This window comes from Engystomops pustulosus, chromosome 1, assembly GCF_040894005.1.
Source record: "Engystomops pustulosus chromosome 1, aEngPut4.maternal, whole genome shotgun sequence".
In the NCBI taxonomy this organism is placed as follows: Eukaryota; Metazoa; Chordata; class Amphibia; order Anura; family Leptodactylidae; genus Engystomops; species Engystomops pustulosus.
In genome coordinates this window covers 256,335,613-256,357,342 of record NC_092411.1, presented here as the reverse complement: position 1 = coordinate 256,357,342, position 21,730 = coordinate 256,335,613, and the positions used below count along the sequence as shown (strand labels likewise).

The 21,730-nt window shown below is 40.7% G+C and overlaps 1 protein-coding gene across 3 annotated transcripts in view; it reads left to right on the top strand.

Moving 5' to 3' along the window:
• Window positions 1–13,126: 13,126 nt before the first annotated feature.
• Window positions 13,127–21,730, top strand: part of LOC140077990 (uncharacterized) — a 60,420-nt gene continuing 51,816 nt past the window's right edge. The window contains exons 1-3 of one of the 3 annotated variants that reach the window (XM_072125721.1): window positions 13,127–13,273; window positions 16,007–18,119; window positions 18,204–18,296. In XM_072125721.1, coding sequence (XP_071981822.1) covers window positions 16,034–18,119; window positions 18,204–18,296 — 2,179 coding nt within the window. In that variant the 5' untranslated portion in view covers window positions 13,127–13,273; window positions 16,007–16,033. Of the gene's footprint in view, window positions 13,274–14,574; window positions 14,717–16,006; window positions 18,297–21,730 lie in introns of all 3 variants that reach the window. The other 2 variants (XM_072125712.1, XM_072125700.1) reach the window with 2 other exon arrangements.

The following is a 21,730-nucleotide window of genomic DNA, read 5'->3' as shown; positions in this document are numbered from 1 at the left end:
TCTTCCCGCCTGTGGCACTGTACACAGACCATCCTGCGTACTCTTTAGCAGATAGCAGGATAGCAGGTCCTACAACAGCTGGTGGTAAGGTGACACGGGCCACCAGTGGGGGGACAGGAGGAGAGGAAGAGCAACAACAATGTCAACAGAGACACTTAGGTAAGTGACAATCCCAACAATAACCCTTACAGGAGAGAGCCTTCCCCTCTTACCCAGAGTCTGGCATGGCAGGCACTTTCCCCCTACCCCCTCTGTGACCAACCCAACTCGTAATACATGGACATTCCAGCTGTAAGAGAAAGGATGAGGCTACTGTGGACAGACATTTGAACATAATGGGGCACATTTACTAAGCTCCGTGCGCCAGTTTTCTGTAGGACATTGTACGTTCTTTTAGGCGCAAATGGCTTGCTCAGGTATGTAAGAAGTGTCTGCATCACAAATGTGTCGCACTCAACCCTTTTGTGGCGCAGCTGCACTAGTCATCATGCGACAAAAATTAGGGGCGTTCTGGTGCTCAGTCGGACTGTGCGCCATATTTAACATGCAAAGGCCAACAGAAGTGCATTGCATGCCCCATGTTAAAGGAGCACCAAAAAAAATAAATGGTGCACTCTGTCGGGGCAGTGCAGGGAGCGCCATTCATGCAGAACATGCGCCAGAAATCCTGAATCTGTCGTACCCTGCAATATACACAGGCAAACTGCACTGTTCTTGGTAAATGTGCCCCAATGAGTAGTACTTACACTCCACTCCGATTTATTGCAACCTGCAGTCCCTAGGCCACAGCCTCAACTTGCCTCATGGTAGATGTGGGACTGTCCTTACCCCTCATCTAGGCATACCACACTGCATTGGTAAGAGCTCACCAAGCCTAAGATTTTAAAGGACATCTACCACCAGGATGAAGCATTGTAAACCAAGCACACTGACATACTGGTGTGTGCTCCCTCTGGCAGGATCCACTCTTCTTCAAGCTTCCTATGCCCTTGTTCTTAAGGGGGAAAAGGCTTTTCAAATTATGCAAATGAACCTGAGGAGCTCTGGGCTCCATTAACACCTATGGAGTCTGGAGCCCTTAAGGTTAATTTGCATAATTTTAAAAGTTTTTTTTTATAAATACCAGAAAATAAGAAGCATAAAGAAGAGTGGATCATGCCAGAGGGGGCACACACCAGTATGTCAGTATGCTGGGTTTACAATCCTTGATTTTAGTGGTAGATGTCCTTTAAAAAGAGTGGGGTTTTAAGATGCGTACAAGATCTTCTGAAGACACAAATAAATGGGCAACAGTAGAATTACTGGTCACTAAGGCAGTTAATTATCCATTATGTAATAACATTTTGGAAACTGTATGTTTTCATCTACCGAGCAGTGTAAGGTGTCTATTTTATAGGGTAGGCTGCTTTTTTTGAGTGCTACCAACTAGGGTTATGCATGGTTGTGCTAATGGGGTTATTTCCGTTATGTTGTTCACCTTACATAATAAAACCTTTTTTTTTATACCTTTTATTATTAGGGGTTTGGAAGTGCAATATTTTGCTCACATACACTATAGACCAGTGGTGGCGAACCTATGGCACTGGTGCCAGAGGCGGCACTCGGAGCCCTCTCTGTGGGCACCCAAGCCATCACTACAGCATGAAGTTCCCTAGACAGGACTCAAAGAATCTTCCTGCATTGATAGGCGAATTATCCCTCCTCTTTTCAACTGCGTTGGTGTCTTTAGGAGGCTGAACAATTGAAAGAACAAGGAGAAATAAATTCCTGCTTAAATTTCTGTGCTGGCACTTTGCAATAAATAAGTGGCTTTTGGTTGAAGTTTGGGCACTCGGGCTCTAAAAGGTTCCCCATCACTGCTATAGACTATAATCCTGTAGTACCACAGTCTAGAGAAATATCACAATTTCTACCACCAGGATCGAGGATTGTAAACCAAGCACACGGACATGCTGGTGTGTGACCCTCTTTGGCAGGAGCTGCTCTTCTTTTAGCTTCCTATGTCTTAAAGACTTAAAATAATGTAAATGAGCTTGAGGGGCTCCAGGCACTATAGGTCTTAATGGAGCTTGGAGCCCCTCAGGCTCAATAGCGTGTATTCTGTGATTGTTAGCATATAATAAAAATAAATAAAATTAATTTAAAAAATTATGGCTGTGGGATATAATGATATCTGTGTGGGGGTTGTTATTAGAATGTGTGGTATGTGTGTTTATGTTAAGTTATGCTAATTTATGTTTGTTTGTGGGTGTGGCTTTGCTGTCCAAGGCTTTGGTTTAAGATGTGATAATCGGGTGGGTGGGGGTTGTTGTATTTAGTGTTTAATCACTTTGGTATATGTTAAGTTATAGTTATTTCTAGGTGTTTTTGCTAGGTGTTGTATATTGTATATACTGTATATTATGTTTGGTTTATGTTATGTTTTGTTGTTATGTTTTATACTATATGTTTTTATAAAAGTTCTACACAATTCAGATACAGAATTTGGCAAAAATCTCCTGGTGATCCACCACTTTATTGTGTGCAGAGTAGTGTAAAGTGCAGGCAGACACAGTAAATAATGTGACAGAGAACAGACACAACATTCGGAAAACATAATCAGTGACGGCATTTGCGTTCAATCACATGAAGTGAGACAAGACACAGAGTGCTGCTTTGCTAATAGGAAGGCGCAGGGAAGCACTGACTATTGTGTGTACTCAGGAGGCCTGTTCTCCATGACACCTCTATGGATGACTGCAAACAGGAGGCAAAGCTGAAGACGCAGGTCGTGATCACACTGTGTCTTATTCATCCATGACTGGTACGGGAAGTAATATGACGTAGGGTACTCGAGCCCAAGTATCGTCAACCAGTGGTGTAAATTAGTCTCAAGAACAGAGCGGACTGAAAGAAATTCCTGAAAAAGGACAAACCCTTATAACAGTGTATCAGATCTAGTCAGCAACCTGAAGAGTAAATTATTCATCATATGTACGTCACAATAGTCTCCAGCAAGAAGAGATGTGTGACAGCTATAACCCTAGACATAACCTTTTCAGAATTTACTTCCTTCTCACTTAGATTCTCATTTAGATGTGAATAGTAGTGTAATATAGGTTATTTGTAGGTGAATACAGGCAGTTTGTTTATTCTTAAGTTGAATTTGTATGTAAGTCAGAACTGTATATTTTATAATTGTTACAGTATGTTGTGAAGCCAATTAACACCTTCCAGATCACGTTTCTTTCATGGCCCATAGTGGTGGCATCATCCAGAAAATCTACTTTAAAGTGAGTTGTAAATTGGTTGTATAAAGTCATGGAGTCAGATAGCTCAGTATTGAAGTCAAGCTCTCCTCACCCCAGCTGGTTAGTGATGTATCTGGATGCAGGACTATCAATTACAGTGAAGAGGAAATTCTGAAGTGAGGAAAGCTTGACTTCAGTGTTTAACTCTCCGCCTCCTTGACTTTATACAACCAAATTACATGTCACTTTAATGTTGATTTTCTGGACGATGCCATCACAATGGGCCATGAAATAGACATTTCAAGAAGCTGTTCAGCTGCTTGATGACATACTGTTCGTAGTTTTATTAGGTCAATTTCTGCTGACAGGTTTCCTTTAACTCAGTTCTACCCCATAGCTATATACAATATATTTACCATAAATTCATAAAATAAAGTAAATGAAACTTCACAATGATTTATTAAAAAACGAAGGACCTAATTACATCATTATTTAATGATGAGATGATGAACTGTGTTGAGCTTTAATAAGCCTGTGATGGCTCAGTTTAAAAACCTTTGCTGTGTTTAAAAGGCTAGCATCACATCCTGACATATAATAGTACGTTTTTCACATACTTTTACTTAATAAAGAACATGGCACAACGAGGGGTCTACCCAGCACATCAGTGCGTCAACTCCACCACTGCATGCAGCACGAGAAGACCAAGACTGGACCAGGAGGACTCCAAAGCCATCAGGGAGTCAAGCGGCCAGCAGGTATCACGGGTATGTGGCACTGAACTATCGATGCCTCAGCCGGTCGTGTTCGGGTGCAAGGTCAGGCAAGGGAGTTCACATTTTCAATGATCTCATACGGGCTGTTCACAGATAGTTAGAGAACCAGATGGGGCCCACAGGCCATACAATGCCCAGGTCCGCTTCAGAAGTTGCCAATATGCCCCTATACTTAACAAGGACAGTCATTTACCTGCTAGTCACCTGCTTTTTATGCAGAAAACCAGTAAAAATGTGGGATGTTTCACCCCTTAGGCGTCTCATCTATCCAAACAGATGTTTAGCTCTGATGAGGAGCAAAAAATTAGAAACATTGCCCTTTATAGATAGGAATGGCTGATATCCATAGTTATGTTTCAAGGCTGTTTAATAGATGGGTTATTGACTTACTGGGTAAAATAACCCTAGCAGGTAGCACTAGAGAGAAAGTAGACTTGGAAATAAGTCAAACTGAGACCACAATGTCCTCACTATCTTATCCTCCTCAGGTTTCATTGGAGATGAGAATTTCAGTTATTCACGCACGACTTTTAGTCGCCTTGTAGCCCCCTGTTAAACCAGAAGATGTAAACATGTCAAGTTATAAGCACATGTGACATTCATAAATCCTAGTAACAATCCCTGACTATCCATTCTCTATTCCCAGCAGTCACATTCTACGCTATTTAACTGTGCAAAATCTTAGTTAAACAATGTGGAAAGCGGGAAATGAAACAGGAAACTATTTATTCTATGTCTCATCTCCATATTTCTGGGGTTATGGCTTTAACATTCTTTAAGAAATCCTAAAGTGATCCTGTGGTAACATAACTTGGACTGTCAAGGATCAGACTGGAACGCAGCAATGTATGAATAGTCTTCTAGTATATAAATATATAGATGATTATGGTGCTTGTTGTTTCCCCATCTGTGCATACCTCCGTCTTAAGTAAGCTAACTGTTCTGTTTAGGATAAGTTCACATCACATTTTATTTCTATACTCAGAGTACATGCCAGGAAAGCTTACTGAGGCAGTTGGAGTCTATGGGGTACGGATGCAAAGTATTGCATCCATCCCCGGTCCTCCACTGAGCATGTACATTGCTCAGGAGGAGGGAGGTCCCCAGTGATATCACTGTCCATATAAGGATATCACTGGAGGAGACACCCTGAACAGCAGCAAATCACCGCTAATGTTTACTCCTCCTCCTACTTTCAGGGGGGTGGGCATTAACAGTCGTGTAACTAGGAGAGGCAGGTCCCACTTCTGAATGGGACCCCCTTCCCGCTTAAAAATACGCATATTTCACTCATATATACACACACATTTATATACCTATATACCTGTATACCTACATATAGAGCATATACACATCACATATATACAACCATACAGACGTACAGCACATATACACATCACAGATAAACACTCATATACAGCATACATACATCACATATATGCTATATACATATTATACTGTGCAGCAATAATATGTGTATAACGGTGAGCATCCTCCATTCTTTGTTGCAAGATCGGATGTCGGGGCCCCCTGACACTGCGGGCCCCATAGCATCTGCTGTTATTGCTACAACTGTAGTTACACCCCTGGGTACTAATAGAATGACATATACCACTGTATGCATATGTCTTTGTCAATTGTAAGGGCATGTTGGGAATCAAACATATCCATTCCATGGAGGGAAAAAAACACAATCTAAATCCAGCCTTAATATGTGCAAATCACAAAGGTGGACTAAGACAAACCATTCCCAGGACCAATAATATTTATAAGGACTGATCTTCTTCTACTTGTCTGGTAATTTTCCCTAGATATTGGTCATCAAAAGATTTGTAAATATTGGATTTGCCTTCTGTAGGTTTATAGAACATTGCTTACTCCTTCTAAGATTCCTGGGATCTTTAAACTCCTACAATCACGACCCTCTTAAAGGAAGTTTCCATCTACTCCTTATGTGCAAAACACATTGCTGGGAAGAGCAAGAAAATAGCCAGGTTCTCTATATTACTTGTTTCTTGGGTCTTTACTGTTATTTTCATGTTATTTTGACTGCTGTGCTCCTATACGAAATCTGTATCACCCACACCGTCCTACTATAATGTAAAACTCATAGAACTTGTATCGTCCTAAGGGGAAAGCAGACCTTATGGGTCCCTTAAGATCCAACTGCACCCCATCAAGTTATGAGTAGTTATGAGTAGTTATGAGTTATGTGTAGCTCATGAATGTATCTGTGCAGTTAACCGCAGGGTCACATTTAACATGTTTTGATCTAGAAATATCTCATAGGAATAGGAACCTGCCATTCAACACCCACTTGGGGCGGTAGAAGCTGATAAGGGGTGAGAATCCCAGCGGCATGTGTTAGGGAGTGCGCTCCTAATCGCTGCCGGGGGCCTGGTATGTGCACTTTATGTCAATGCTTCATGTGACACAAGGACGTGATACCATTCCAGCGGAACCACAGCTATTTACTGGGACGTGTCTATGTGTGGCTACATATATAACGGGGGGGAGATTGTGAAAGAGAAAGATTATCAGGCCATAGTATCATTATGTTTCTTGTATGCAAACCAAAAGCATGACCCGGCCCAATTATCTAGGAATTCTTGGCAGAACACACAACATGGAAATAAAGGAGGATCTCTGAGTGTTTGCTTCATTCTCTTCCTATATTAGTTCACTACAGATGAATCACTTGCAGGCCGTCGGGTTGTTGTGTGCTGCCCACATCCTGACAGGGGCCTCATTGCTTGGCTTATCTCCAGGTCAATTTCCTCTTGTCCTGTTTTTATGTTTTAGGATATTTACAGTAGATTTGTACTGGTTTTCTATTAACAATTGCACGTATACGTTTACATTGATACATTGATTCATATTTAATGAGCGTCTCGTGATTGCTAATTTCTGGCTTCGGCGGTCAATGAGTCTGTGCTGTGGCTTATTTCCATTCATCCACATTATTTCGGAATACAGGAAGTCCCCGGGTTACGTACAAGATAGGGTCCGGAGGTTTGTTCTTAAGTTGAATTTGTATGTAAGTCGAAACTGTATATTTTAAAATTGTAGTTCCAGGCAAAAAAATTATTTTGTCCCAGTGACAATTGGAGTTTAAACATTTTTTGCTGTAATGGGACCAAGGATTATCAATAAAGGTTCATTACAGACACCTTACAGCTGATCATTGCAATCTGGGACTATAGTAAAGCATTTAGAAAGCTTGACGAGAGGTCAAAGGGGTCTGTCTGTAACTATGGGTTGTCTGTAAGTCAGGTGTCCTTAAGTAGGGGACTGCCTGTACACTCCTGACTAGTGATAACGTAAACTTACAGGGGTAGCCCTGGTATTAATGGCTTATAAGAGGTAATGGCTGGACCTGCTACAGGGGCTGAAAATAAAGTATTAATATGATTCGCTATATGCAGAGGAAACCTGCTATGTCAAAGTATGTCCCAGCTCTATCTGTATCCCAAGCCTTAGGCTCCAGGATCCTCCATTAGAAAATAGCTGAAACAGCAAACTAGAACAAGGGGCCACAGTGTGTGGGTGATGGGGAATATAGAGAAAGGGAGAGCATTATATATGGAGGGAGGGAGGAGTAAATAAAAGGGGGCACAATAAGTGAACAGAGGCAAAGGGGGCATTATAGGTGTAAGGTTATACATGGAGTACTAGAGAAAAGGGGGGCAACAGTCAGGAAGTGGGGATATTTACATAAGTTTTGAAATTAATTGAAGGGAACTTATCACCAGGGAGCTGTCCAGGAGCACAAAGGTGGGGGCTGAGAGCTGAGGAGTGAGCAGCATAGACAAGTCACATGTTGTTTTTAAAATGCATCCAAACCAAAGCCCAACCCCTAGGACTACACAGAGGATTCTGTCAGGTTGTCAAGTACATTATAACACAAAATTATAATGTAATGCAAATGCTTAGAGAAAGCAGAAAGGCAGATTTGCAGTGCAGCTGTAATGGGCTTCTGCGACCTGTCTTTAGTGAAAATGAGTTCCCTGGTGACAGGTTCATTTTAAAATGAAAGCTGAGAATTATATGTGGTTGTCAAATAGGAAGGATGGACATTACCAGTAAGTGGGTTTATTGCATGTTTGGGTTGTTGGTCACAGGACAGGAAGCATTATAGGGTGAGGGCCACAGAAAAGGGGCACTACACAGTTTGGATGGGCTACAGTAAAGGGCCGGGGTGCTACAAGAATGAGCATTATATAGCATGCAGGGCATAACGTGGTAATGATACTTTGTGTGAACACTACAGGGGGGAAATACAACATAAAAATTCAGCACTGCAAATAAACAGTTACTTATTTGACCACTTGGTGGTGCTACACTTATACCTTGAGGCTTTCCTTATTTTGCTTATTTTGAACAAGAAAAATGAGAGAAAAAATAGTGAAATGGCTTGATATATGAGTATATGACAGATAGAAAATATATCAATTATTATATGGATTAGGATATTAGGATAACACTATATAGATATATAATAATGCATAGTTATGGTATATGGCTAAGATAATGAGTAGTGATGTTCTAGTATTTAGACCCCTATCGCTCAGAGAGGGATGGCCTTTCTTTTTCCATGATGTTTATTTTCATTAAGCGACATATACATAAAGTGAAATTTATAAAGGATGGTCTGAAATTTTTGCACAAGACTGCAAGATGTGAAGTGAATTGGCAAAACCTAAATGCTGCAGAACCTCGTGGGTCTTTCATTATTACCAGTTGCTGTAGTTCAGTGGTTCTTCACAAGGGTTCAGTGAGTCTCAGGGCTTCGGCGGAGCCATCGCCGCGGAGGTCAAGACACACAAATATTTGAAGGGTGCGGTGAATGGGCATATGAAACTTGTGGGATTCTGTACCTCAAACAAGGTTAAGGACCACTGCTCTAGTTGGATTACAGGGGGTTCTGGTAACACCATGTTATTCCCTATCCTGTGGATGACTGACTGATCGGTAGGTCTCCCAAGGATCATCAGCCGAGTACCGCTCTTGGCTATGTCCCTCTGCATGGAAAGTGGTACAGCTGTCACCAGGATGCTGGCTGTGATCCTTTGAAGAGCAGAAACATGAAGATTGGGGCTCCTTTTTTAACAAAAATGTGTTTGTAAAATATCCAACTATATTACAATATGTAAACGTGTTCTTTTTATTGGAGAACATTTTTAGACAGGCATGTCCTTAAAGGAGAGCTACCACCAGGATGAAGGATTGCACACCAAGCACCATGACATACTGGTGTATGCCCCCTGTAGTAGGAGCCACTCTTATTTCAGCTTCCTATGCTCTTGTTTTTAAGAAAAAAAGGCTTTAAGAATTATGCAAATAAGCTTAACATCTATGGAGCCTGGAGCCCATCAGGCTCATTTGCATAGTTGTAAAATACTTTATTTGTAAAAACCAGGGGATAAGAAACTAAAATAAGAGCAGATCCTGTCAGAAGGGGCGCACACCAGTCTGTCAGTGTACTTGGTTTACATTCCTTCATCCTGGTGGTAGATGATATAAAGAGAATGCATTAATAATAGTTTAGCCAAATGAGTAACATAGACACCACTAGGTGGCAGCATGGTTCCAGTTATCTTTTCTATATACAAATGTAAAAGGGATATGTGTCTCCTGGTACAAAATCAGCTTCTATACTGCTGTTGGATGATTTAGAAGCTAGTTCAGAGCTGATTTATATTCCAGGACTGTAGTATTTTCACACTGCTGTGATGTGTGATCTCTGTATTGAACTGCTCTACAGTCCCTCCCTTCTACTCTGAGTAACTGCTGTAGGAGGTTTCTGGTTGACTGTACCAGCAGTTACTGGGACCATTGGGATGTGCATTTGGGGTTGTGAAGATGTTCATATCACAGAATTAAGAACACAGGGGTGTAAGAAGTCCAGCTACAATCCATGAATATAATATAAATTTTCATAGTCCTGCTGTTACTAACAATGCACCCAAAAGTTTGGTTACACAGATCTACAGGGCAGGTACCCAAAAGTGCATACAGCATTCTATGGTTGAAATTAAAGATAGATTCCCTCAAAAAAAAGTTGTAATGTATCATGTCAGCCCAAATATAGCTGACATGGTAGGGAAGCCAGTAGGAATCTCAGGCACAAACTTCTGAACTTACAAGTAGAAGAAAACAGGTTTGAATTTAATATGTTATAGATACAAAATATATACAATATGCAAACAGACCTAGGAGCATAGCCAAAATCATTATAACTATATTGAAAAACTATCAAAAATGTAAAATCGCGATTCCAGTAAACGGTGGTCTTAGAGAAGACCAGCACCAGGATCGAGGAGAACAAAGCTATAGGTAAGTTTGTGTGATTTAATTTACTTGAAAATAGTGGTAGATTTCCATTAAGGGATTACTATATGGAGAATGTAAGCCTGCTCATTATAAGATTGGTCACTAGATGGAGCTCATGCAGCACTTTTATACAGGTTGTGTACAGATGCTCAAACAGAGAGGCACACAGTTATATGCTACTAGAAGGACATAAGAATGGATACATGGCTTACTTACTGACTTTCTCCTTTTGCCTTTCTGGGCAATGCATGAGATGGTTTCATCCACAGAGGAAATGATGCAAATGTGCCTGTATGACTCCTGGACCCAGATTACACCCTATTTATGTGTCATTCTATATGAGAATAAAGTTTGTATGAAGGCTTTTCACAACATTGATGTGAATTATTTCTATATTTAGGTAATGTTTTGTTTTGGGATGGGGGACTTTTCATCATTTCCTCATATGGATTGTTGTAAGAGAGTGCTGTGGACTGTGCTGCCACCTAGTGGGCAGACTGTTTTATTTCACAGATGCATTTGGGTTGTTATATAGGGGTATCCAGTAGGACCACTGCTCACATGATATTTTAGGTAGGTCCTCTGTCTGTCATAGAAAGCCTATAGGTTATATATAGTATTGTACCTAAGCCGTACAATACAGCACACAGCCCGTATCTCCACTTACTGCTCTGGAACTAAGCAAAATGCAGAGTCCTGCTCTCATTTTCATGAATATGTATCTCACTAGTGTAGAAATCTGTAGACCAGTTTTTGGCTATAAGTAATAACACAGTTTCTGGTCATTATGTGACTGTGGTTTTCAGGTCCCAACTCTCATCTCTGCTGTCTGAAATTGTTACAGGATAAAGTAAGGGGAGAAGGAAGCACAATTCTCCGATATATTACAAAGTTTTGCAAAAAAATTACCAACCATTTAAATAATAATAACCAAAAATAATAAAGAATTGAAGTAAAACTAAATTTGGAAAAATTAAATAACTAACAAGCAAAATATAATAAAATGATAATAATTTATCATTTACAAACTGTATACACCTTAGGTACTCAATTTTAACAAAAAAACTGAAAACCAGCCAGTCAGCCCTCTACCCCACTGTATATAGCATGCTGGCCCCCAGCCCCCTGTGTATAAACAGCCAACACCCCCCACCACCTGTATATAGCCAGCCAGCACATGCCCACCAGTATATAGACAGTAAGCCCATGCCCACCTATATAGTCAGCCCACTTCTCCACTGTTTATAGCCAGCCAGCCCCCACCCCCACTATATAGCATGCCAGTCCTCTGTATATAGACAGCCAGCCCCCTACCCTCCAGTATATAACCAGCCAGCCCCCTACCCTCCAGTATATAACCAGCCAGCCCCTTTCCCCCAGTATATAGACAGCCAGCTCCCTACCCCTCCAGTGTATAGCCAGCCCATGCCCCCCAGTATATATCCAGCCAGCCCATGCCCACCAGTATATAACCAGCCAGCCCATGCCCCCTAGTAAAGAGCCTACAAGCCCATGCCCCCTAGTATACAGCCAGCCCACGCCCCCTAGTATATAGCTAGCCTGCCCATGCCCCCTAGTGTATAGCCACGAAGCCCATGCTCCCCGTATATATAACCAGCCAGCCGCTGCCCCCCAGTTTATAGCCAGCCCATTACCCTTAGTATATAGCCAGCCCATGCCTCCCAGTATATAGCCAGCCAGCCCTTTCCCCCTAGCATATAGCCCACCAGCCCGTGCCCCCTAGCATATAGATAGCCAGCCCATGTCCCCTAGTATATAACCAGCCACCCCCCCCCAGTATATAGCCAGCAAGCCCACCACATAAAAAATATAAACTCTGTACTGAATTTACTACACCCCCTGCAGGTCCTCTTTTTCATTGCTGTGGTTGGCCAGCAGCAGGTCCTTGTGCATGGCCGCACACACACTATGACGTCAGCCCAGGGCCGGCTCCAAATTTCACTGGGCCCCTGGGCAAAAGTGCCTCACTGGGCCCCTTAGCTCATGTGGTGGCATTAAAAACGCAGACCTTAAGAAGCCAATGTTAACATACAGCCCACCATTGTCAGGTCCAACCTCCTATTTATTTGGGTCTGCATAATTATGGAGATACTAAATATACATAGCTTTATTATGTTTTAATGACATCAAAAAATGTTCTTGTTTTTTTGACATCCACAAATTCAAAACTCTTTATTTTACAGGTGTGATATAAGCTGTGATTTTTGTGGGACAAGCTGACGTTTTCATTTATATCGATTTGGGAACTTAATTTTTACTGGCAAAAAAGTTATTGGGTAATAATTTTTTCATGGCGGCGTACTTTATATGTGATCATTATTTTGATAGTTTGATAGATTAGACATCTGGGAGGTCAGAGATACCTTCAATTTTTCTGATTTTGTTCATTGTTATTATTTAGGTTGTTGTTTGTATGTGCGTTTTAAGGAAAGCAGGCAAAAATATTTCGGGGATCTTTTTGCTCTTACAATAAGAACCTCCAGCAGTTTTGATAGGACAATGCCGTTGTCTGTTTAAAAAAAAAATCTGCTATGACTAAGCCCTCTATGTACAGGGTTAAACAATAGCTAAAAGGTTAACATACAGAGAAAATTTGGGTGAACTTTCTTCATCTGATCTCACTGCCATAGTACTTCCAGATAATTGGAACAGTAATAAGTAACAGTCACACATAATAACACGATGGGGCTCTACTCACTTGTGCTGTATCTTTTTGGGGTGGGACATGAGTTTAAGGGCGGAGAACATGAGCTGAATGGAACGGAAAATCTGTGAAATCCAGAGCGCACTCTCAGCAGCACAAGAAACAAAATAGCAGAAACCGAAACTAAATCTTGTAAACAGGATCCAGACAAAGACGCTGGACGGCTGAGACTTAACCATGGCGGAACCAGAAGAAGTAACAACACAGAGGTACCAGACACATAACTATTCACAGAGGGGTGAGGGTGGATTCTTGTCTCTGATGCTTCTCAACACTTTGACAGCAGTGAAGGATTGTAAGACTTTTAAGTATGTTAGACATGTAAACTTAAGAGTTTTCATAAGAGGGCATGTTAATACATTCACAAAATGTAAAGACTTTAATCAATGGATAGACATCATATGTTGTATCTGCCCAACCATGTGTTTACGAGTAGTAGTAAGATTCTGGAGGCTGTAACTTCTGAGCATCTGCTAAGGAAAAATTTGAATTCTGTTATCCCAAATGCACAATATGGATGAGAACACAAGGACACCCACTAATTATATTCCCCCTTTTCAATATTAATGGACCTGCCATATAGAAAGTGTTCTGCAAAGTTTAGCATAAAATCTAGTGATAAACAATATCAGGATCAAGCTTTTAATGTCCTGGAACCCATCTATGTTACCCCACTTGAAGATGGGGCATTAATGGAAGTACAAATGAATAGATCGTGCAAATGAATAGATCGTGTATCCATCTAGGGCACAAGGCATATTTGATGCAAATATTGGCAAATTCTCATCAGGAAACAGAGCGTGGTGGTTAATGGCATTTTGCAGTTGCAGTATACAACTTGGTGGTTACAGACATATGCTTAGTGGTTATAAGTCATTTATGGGTACAAACTTAGCAGTTAAAAGTCTGTAATCTGCACTTTACTTGGTCATTAGAAATATTTGATGGACACATGCAGTATCTTATAGTATGTGGTGAATGCAGAACCACAATGGGTTTGACAATTGTCTCTGGTTGGTAACACTGAAGCTCCACCAGCAGGAATTCCTTGTACCTCAATTGATCTAGCTAGAGGGGTGCCAAAGTGCCTTATAGAATTTTTAGGTTTTCCTTTAGTCATATATCGGTGTCAAGCAAGACATCAGTCCAGATCAGGGTTATGGTGTTCTAAAACCAGTACAAGAACAATCAAGGTCATGGTCAAAACAGGTGAACAGGTCAATACACACAGGGACAGATGGTAGCAGGTACCAGAAGCACTAGTACATAGTAATATATCCTTTAACACCTAAATATGTAGACCCGGCAACATGACACCACTAGCCACAGTCATGTGAAGAGTAAGGCCATGGCTTGTTGGGTTTGGACTTGGAGGTGTCAAGTTGTATGGCGCTGAACCATGTTGGACATATTAAAAAGTATTCAACAGTTGAGCCACTATATGTGCACATAGTGTAGTGTATGTCAGTTTGTGGTTAAGACAATTTTGACCTTCCTGTTATTCCGACAGAATGCTGCCACATCCGCCCAGCTGCCTCCATACAGTATGTGATTTATACCCTGTATTTACACATGAGGATGTGGATCAAAAAAAGGGGGCATGGTGAGCCCGACAAAAAAGTTAACTTCCCGCATACTTCTTGTCAAATGAGGTAGCCCTAATTTTGGAGGTTTTTTATATGTTTCCTCTGCATCTATGTTCCTGCATCCTACTTCATCCCTGTACAATAACCTAGAAAACTGTCCATGTGCCAGATGTAGCGCAATGTGTTTTCCTGATATTATGTATGCAAATAAACTCCACTGGGAAAAACCCTGCACAGAAACAACTCAGTAATTACAGAGGTGCCGCATAATCCTTCTATTGATGTAGTGGTTTTCCCCTGAATAAATTCATCCCAAAAAAACCCTAAACTAATTTTCCTATGAGGAGGCAGAATGCAGGCAGCATAATTAAAGGGGTTGGCCACTTTTCAATATATTTGTTCCATTAGACACGTTTCTGTATATATTTGTACATGTGTCTTTGAGTCCTTTGATAGCTTAAGCCTTTCCCCGTTCTCTCCATGCTGCCCTCTGCATATATACACAGCTTCCTCGCTTTTTTTACGACTCTAATCCGTCTTGATGGTGTCACACACTGTATCTCTGTTTTAACTATCACTCCTCACATTTAGAGACGGGAAGAGGGGAGTGAGCAGTCATAACTCTGCTGCTATAGCTCCTTCTATTCATCAGTGCTCAGACATGCAAACAAAGATCCATAAAGAGTTTGCACACAGCACAAAAGAAAGCAATAGGAATGCTGAATCACTTGATTGACATTCAGGGAATATTATAAAGGTAGTAATGGTACATGGGCAACTTGTGTAAAAGAGTATCCAATCCCTTTAATTACAGAAAAATACATAACTACATGAAATGGTATTTGTGGACTTTTGAATTACTTTTGAGAGATGCTGTAATATAAAATGTTAAAAAAAAATCTTATAATAGTATTGTTCATTACAGCTTATTATAGAGTAGGCTGTATGGATTCATATGATAAAGTTTTTCTGAAATTGACACTTGGTGGTCTTCTAAAATATAACCACAAGAGGGTTTTTTTTTACATAAGATCAGCATACATGGATTAGTAGAAACTAGAGATGAGCCAGTGGAATTGGACAAAATTTTTGCACAAATCCAAATTTCCTTGCGATTCATAGAACTGAAGTTCAGGAGTCTCTCATAAAGTAGTGCACCCCCTTGAACAGAGTGATTGACCTCGGGGGACCAGGTTTTCCACTTGCAGTCTTCCAGGAATGGGCTTTGATGCAAATCAGTCAAATTTTATTTTTTTTAATTCACTCATCTCTAGTGGAAACCTTTGATGAATTTTTCTCACATATACGTCCATACTCAGTTTTAAAAATATTCCATAATCTCTTGTTTCTTTACAGGTTTTAAGGAAAGAAAACATCCACATAATGTCAGATACACATCATATATTGTGGCTGAACTTCTTGCAGTTATATGTATCAATGGCCGGAATAACTGGAGAAGATTGCTTTCATTCTCAAAAGTTGCCGGATAAACTTTCCCTCCACGGCACAAAACTGGATTTAAGTCGCTGTAATATAACCAAACTCCAACCAAGCATTTTTCAGACATACCTCAACTTACAGATCTTGGATCTCTCTTACAACGCACTTGAAGAATTGGACTTCTCAGTCTTCCAGTATATCCCTGTTTTACAAAAACTGGACATCTCCTACAATAAACTACAAACAATAAACTGCAACACCCTACAATATATCAGAGGTATCACTCATCTAAATATGTCCTACAACTATTTTGACACAATGTTCCTTTGCAAAGAATTTGCTTCCTTAACAAAATTGAGACACCTTGGATTGAGTGCGAGAAGGATAGGTCGACATGATTTCTTGAGCATTTCACACCAAGAGCTGGATACAATATTTTTGGGCTTAGAACATCTACAGCTGTATGAACCTGGCAGCCTCCAGATGTTGAACACAAAAAAATTACATGTGGTTTTACCTGAGATGCTGACAAATTCAACCCTTCTACTTTACGATGACTTTAATATCTCTACCACTCTGGAAATCTCTCATCTACAATGTGATGAAACTTGTGATCTTATCATTGGAGATATAATCCAGAAATCAAAGATATCCAACCTAATTCTCAGGGACATCACAATACCATGGAACGAAATGGGTAAAATACTACAAATTTCTTGGCATTCGTCTGTGGAACATCTGTTCATCTATAGCTTTACTTTCATAAAAAATTTTAATTATATCCCTTTTGATTTCTCGGAGGGTTCACTAAAGTCTTTGACAATCGAAAATGTTATCCCGCAAGTCTTTCTCCATTCTTCCGAAAAACATCCTTTAACCCTATTTTCTGATATGATTATAAAGAACCTTACCATATCTAATGCTGAACTGACACACTTGCCATGTCCTGGAGAAAATAACATTTTTCAATCCCTCATACTGACCAATAACAAAATTACTGATGGAATCTTTACACAATGTCAGACTCTATCTAGTATTCAGTACCTTAATTTTCAAAATAATATACTAGAAAGACTCTCCTCTATAGCATCTATGACTACCATGATGAAAACACTAAAGCATTTAGATGTCAGCCTTAATAGACTATACTATGATTTCAGTGCCACATGTGAATGGTCACAAAGTCTCCTCTTTCTGAACCTTTCGAGAAACAAGATCTCAGATTCCATCTTTAACTGTCTACCCAACAATCTTGAAGTACTTGATCTTTCCAGCAACCAAATCTTAAGCATCGGCAAAGGTGTTACCCATTTAAAATCTTTAAAGGAGCTATACTTACCGTCCAACCAACTTAGTCACATACCCGACTGTGGTTTCTTTAGTAAGAACTTGATGTATCTGAACATTGATGAGAATTTTATACAATCCCCATCCACGGAACAACTTACCAAGTGCCAAAATGTTAAACAGATAATTGTTGGAAATAATAAATATCAATGTAATTGTGAATTAAAAGCATTCATTAGCACTGCAGAAGTTTTACAAGGCAATCTCATAGGATGGCCTCAGTCCTTTATATGTGAATATCCACAAGAACTCAAAGGCCTGATCCTTAAGGATTTCCATCCCTCTGAAATATCTTGCAACATTTTCATTCTACTTGGCCTCATTGTAGGCACCATGGTGCTTCTACTAATCATCATGTTTTTTCTGTGCAAATATTTCGATGTACCCTGGTATATTCGTATGATTTTACAATGGCTTCGAAGAAAGTACAGATTGAAAAATAGAAACAACGAGGAATCTATAATCGGTAAATGTTTTCATGCTTTCATCTCATACAGTCAGCAAGACTACGAGTGGGTGCAAAATTCATTGATCCCAAACCTTGAAAAAGGGGATAACTCCATAAAAATCTGCCACCATGTAAGAGACTTTATTCCCGGGAGAACAATAATTGAAAACATCATCAACAGCATCGAAAAAAGTTACAAGTCCATCTTTGTACTCTCTCCAAACTTCGTTCAAAGTGAGTGGTGCCATTATGAGCTCTATTTTGCACAACACTCATTATTTGGCAAAAATTCAGATAATTTAATTCTCATTTTATTAGATCCTATACCCCAGTATCTTATTCCCAACAAATATAGTCAATTAAAAGCTGTTATGAAGCGAAAGACTTATATGGAATGGCCAAAGGAGAAAGGTAAACATGGTCTATTTTGGGCAAATCTCAGAGAAGCCATTCAAACAAATATTCCTCTGGAGGATGAAGATATATTTGTATTTACTTGAGTTAACATAAGAATTTTGGAACTTTCATCAGATACAATAAATTCTAAGAAGTGATGCCAAGACATAAATCATTGGTTCCGCTTGTTGGAAGAGGCAAGAAAATGTAAAGATAAAGAGAATTAAGAGAGAATTTGGTGAAGTAGAAATAGGTGCCATGTAGGATGGGGTTCAATTATGAGATTGGCAAGCAAAAATCACATAGAACTTTAGAAACTGAAGAAGGCCTACTCTAAAAGCCCATCTGGAAGACTAGAGAGCATATCCTGCCCTTTAATTGGGGATTAGCTTGAACAAAATAAAAATGCAAAAAGTCATTATGCACTTTTTTATGGTCATCTTATTATGTATATGATATATTATTTCTGCACTTAAACAATAGTAAAGCATAAAGAGCTCACCTCTTGGGTGCATGACAAAGACAGAAGGAAGTCTATGTCGCGATCCCCGAGGTGCGCTGTCCGACGAGGATGAAGTTTGGCACGATTCACTAAGATCCTGCGCCCGTTATCCTGTCGCTTCCCCGCTGAGTTCACCTTCTTCTTCCTGGTGTATGTAAGTGCATGTCTTGCGACACAATTTGAATTTTAAATCCTGCACTTAGTTCGAATCAGTCTGGTTTTCCGACGACCACGACCCCCGATTTGTGTTGCATGAAAATCCAATTGCGTGCGTCAAAAACCGCTGGTTAATGCAGACCCTTAGTAAATGTGCCCCAATGTGTCCCTTGGCAACAACAAATAGGTAGAACGTGAAGTCAGCATTCCTTGTCTTTATAAAACATGGCTTCAGCTTTATTTTCAATAGTAAAAACAGCAATTATTCAAGAATATCACCTGACTCTAAAATGGTCTTTTAGAGTCCAAGATGACCATATGGATGATATCCTGTTTTTATTGTAATTTTTCCACTATTTGAAAAGATAGATGAAGACACATTTTTACAAGACTGTCTTTGTATATACATATCTATTTTCAGTATCTTTCTGACAACTAGCTCTGTCTTTCTTCTCTACTGCATACCAGGACTGTGGCTCATGGCACTGCCAATCTCTGTAGCAGCCATGTCTCATGACCATTGCAGCCTAGCATTGTCCTCTGAGGTTATTGATTGGCCGGAACAGTCATGTGCAGTGGCGTAACTAGAAGTGGCAGGGCCCCATAGCAGGCTTCAGCATCGGGCCCCCTTCCCATATTATACATATTTGTATACTGTACTCACACATGCAAGTGACAATCATACATCTGTACACTCATGCACATATGCTCATATAGAGCATATAAACACACATACAGTGACATTTACAAAAACACAGCATACATACACACATACAGTATATGTAGACGCCATACACCGTATACACATACAACATACACTCACCGGCCACTTTATTAGGTACACCATGCTAGTAAAGGGTTGGACCCCCTTTTGCCTTCAGAACTGCCTCAATTCTTTGTGGCATAGATTCAACAAGGTGCTGGAAGCATTCCTCAGAGATTTTGGTCCATATTGACATGATGGCATCACACAGTTGCCGCAGATTTGTCGGCTGCACATCCATGATGTGAATCTCCCGTTCCACCACATCCCAAAGATGCTCCATTGGATTGAGATCTGGTGACTGTGGAGGCCATTTGAGTACAGTGAACTCATTGTCATGTTCAAGAAACCAGTCTGAGATGATTCCAGCTTTATGACATGGCGCATTATCCTGCTGAAAGTAGCCATCAGATGTTGGGTACATTGTGGTTATAAAGGGATGGACATGGTCAGCAACAATACTCAGGTAGGCTGTACCAAGGGGCCCAAAGAGTGCCAAGAAAATATTCCCCACACCATGACACCACCACCACCACCAGCCTGAACCGTTGATACAAGGCAGGATGGATCCATGCTTTCATGTTGTTGACGCCAAATTCTGACCCTACCATCCAAATGTCGCAGCAGAAATCGAGACTCATCAGACCAGGCAACGTTTTTCCAATCTTCTACTGTCCAACTTCAATGAGCTTGTGCAAATTGTAGCCTCAGTTTCCTGTGTTTAGCTGAAAGGAGTGGCACCCGGTGTGGTCTTCTGCTGCTGTAGCCCATCTGCCTCAAAGTTCGACGTACTGTGCGTTCAGAGATGCTCTTCTGCCTACCTTGGTTGTAACGGGTGGCGATTTGAGTCACTGTTGCCTTTCTATCAGCTCGAACCAGTCTGCCCATTCTCCTCTGACCTCTGGCATCAACAAGGCATTTCTACCCACAGAACTGCCGCTCACTGGATGTTTTTTCTTTTTCGGACCATTCTCTGTAAACTCTAGAGATGGTTGTGTGTGAAAATCCCAGTAGATCAGCAGTTTCTGAAATACTCAGACCAGCCCTTCTGGCACCAACAACCATGCCACGTTCAAAGGCACTCAAATCACCTTTCTTCCCCATACTGATGCTCGGTTTGAACTGCAGGAGATTGTCTTGACCATGTCTACATGCCTAAATGCACTGAGTTTCCGCCATGTGATTGGCTGATTAGAAATTAAGTGTTAACGAGCAGTTGGACAGGTGTACCTAATGAAGTGGCTGGTGAGTGTATACACGTCACAGATGAAGCATATATACATCACATATATGTTATATACATGTTATGATGTACAAAGTGCAGCATAATATGGATATAATGATGCACATCCTCCACTCTTTAGTGTGTCAGGTCGGGTGCTGGGGTCCCCTGACACTGTGAGCCCCATAGCAGTTGCTATGGCTGCTACCACTGTAGTTATGCCCCTGGTCATGTGCCATGGTAATGACCTCACCACTACAGTGTATAGGAACAGTGACAGGCAGCATAGAATATGAGAATATAAGAACTGAACGTGAGTTCAATATCTTGGGCCCGCACCACACATCTTTTGTCTGAAGCCCCAGGTGTTCCCAGGTCAGCATGGAAACTTGTCCTACTGTTCGGCAATTTTCCCCTATCTACTCGGGACATAGATAGAAGTGAGCACTATCATAGAGAATGGAGCCATCAGCTCCATGGAATCACTTCAGCATCATCACACATGTCTTCTGTATCAAGTAGCTGACTACAGCAGCCGGGAGGAAGAGATACGTGGTGATGATGTCATCACTCCTCGTCCCACACACCGTCAAGAAAAGGAGAAGCAGGAAGGTAGACAGTTGTATATTAGGCTTTTTGTTTATATTTTACTTACACAGTGTAAGGGGGTTGGAATATTGAGGGGATTGAAGTATGGAGAACATAAATTAATGGGGGGACATCAGTTTATGGAGGGGCATCAATTGCTGGGACACTCAGGGGGACATCATTTAATAGGGAATGTGGGGGACATCAATTGCTCTGGG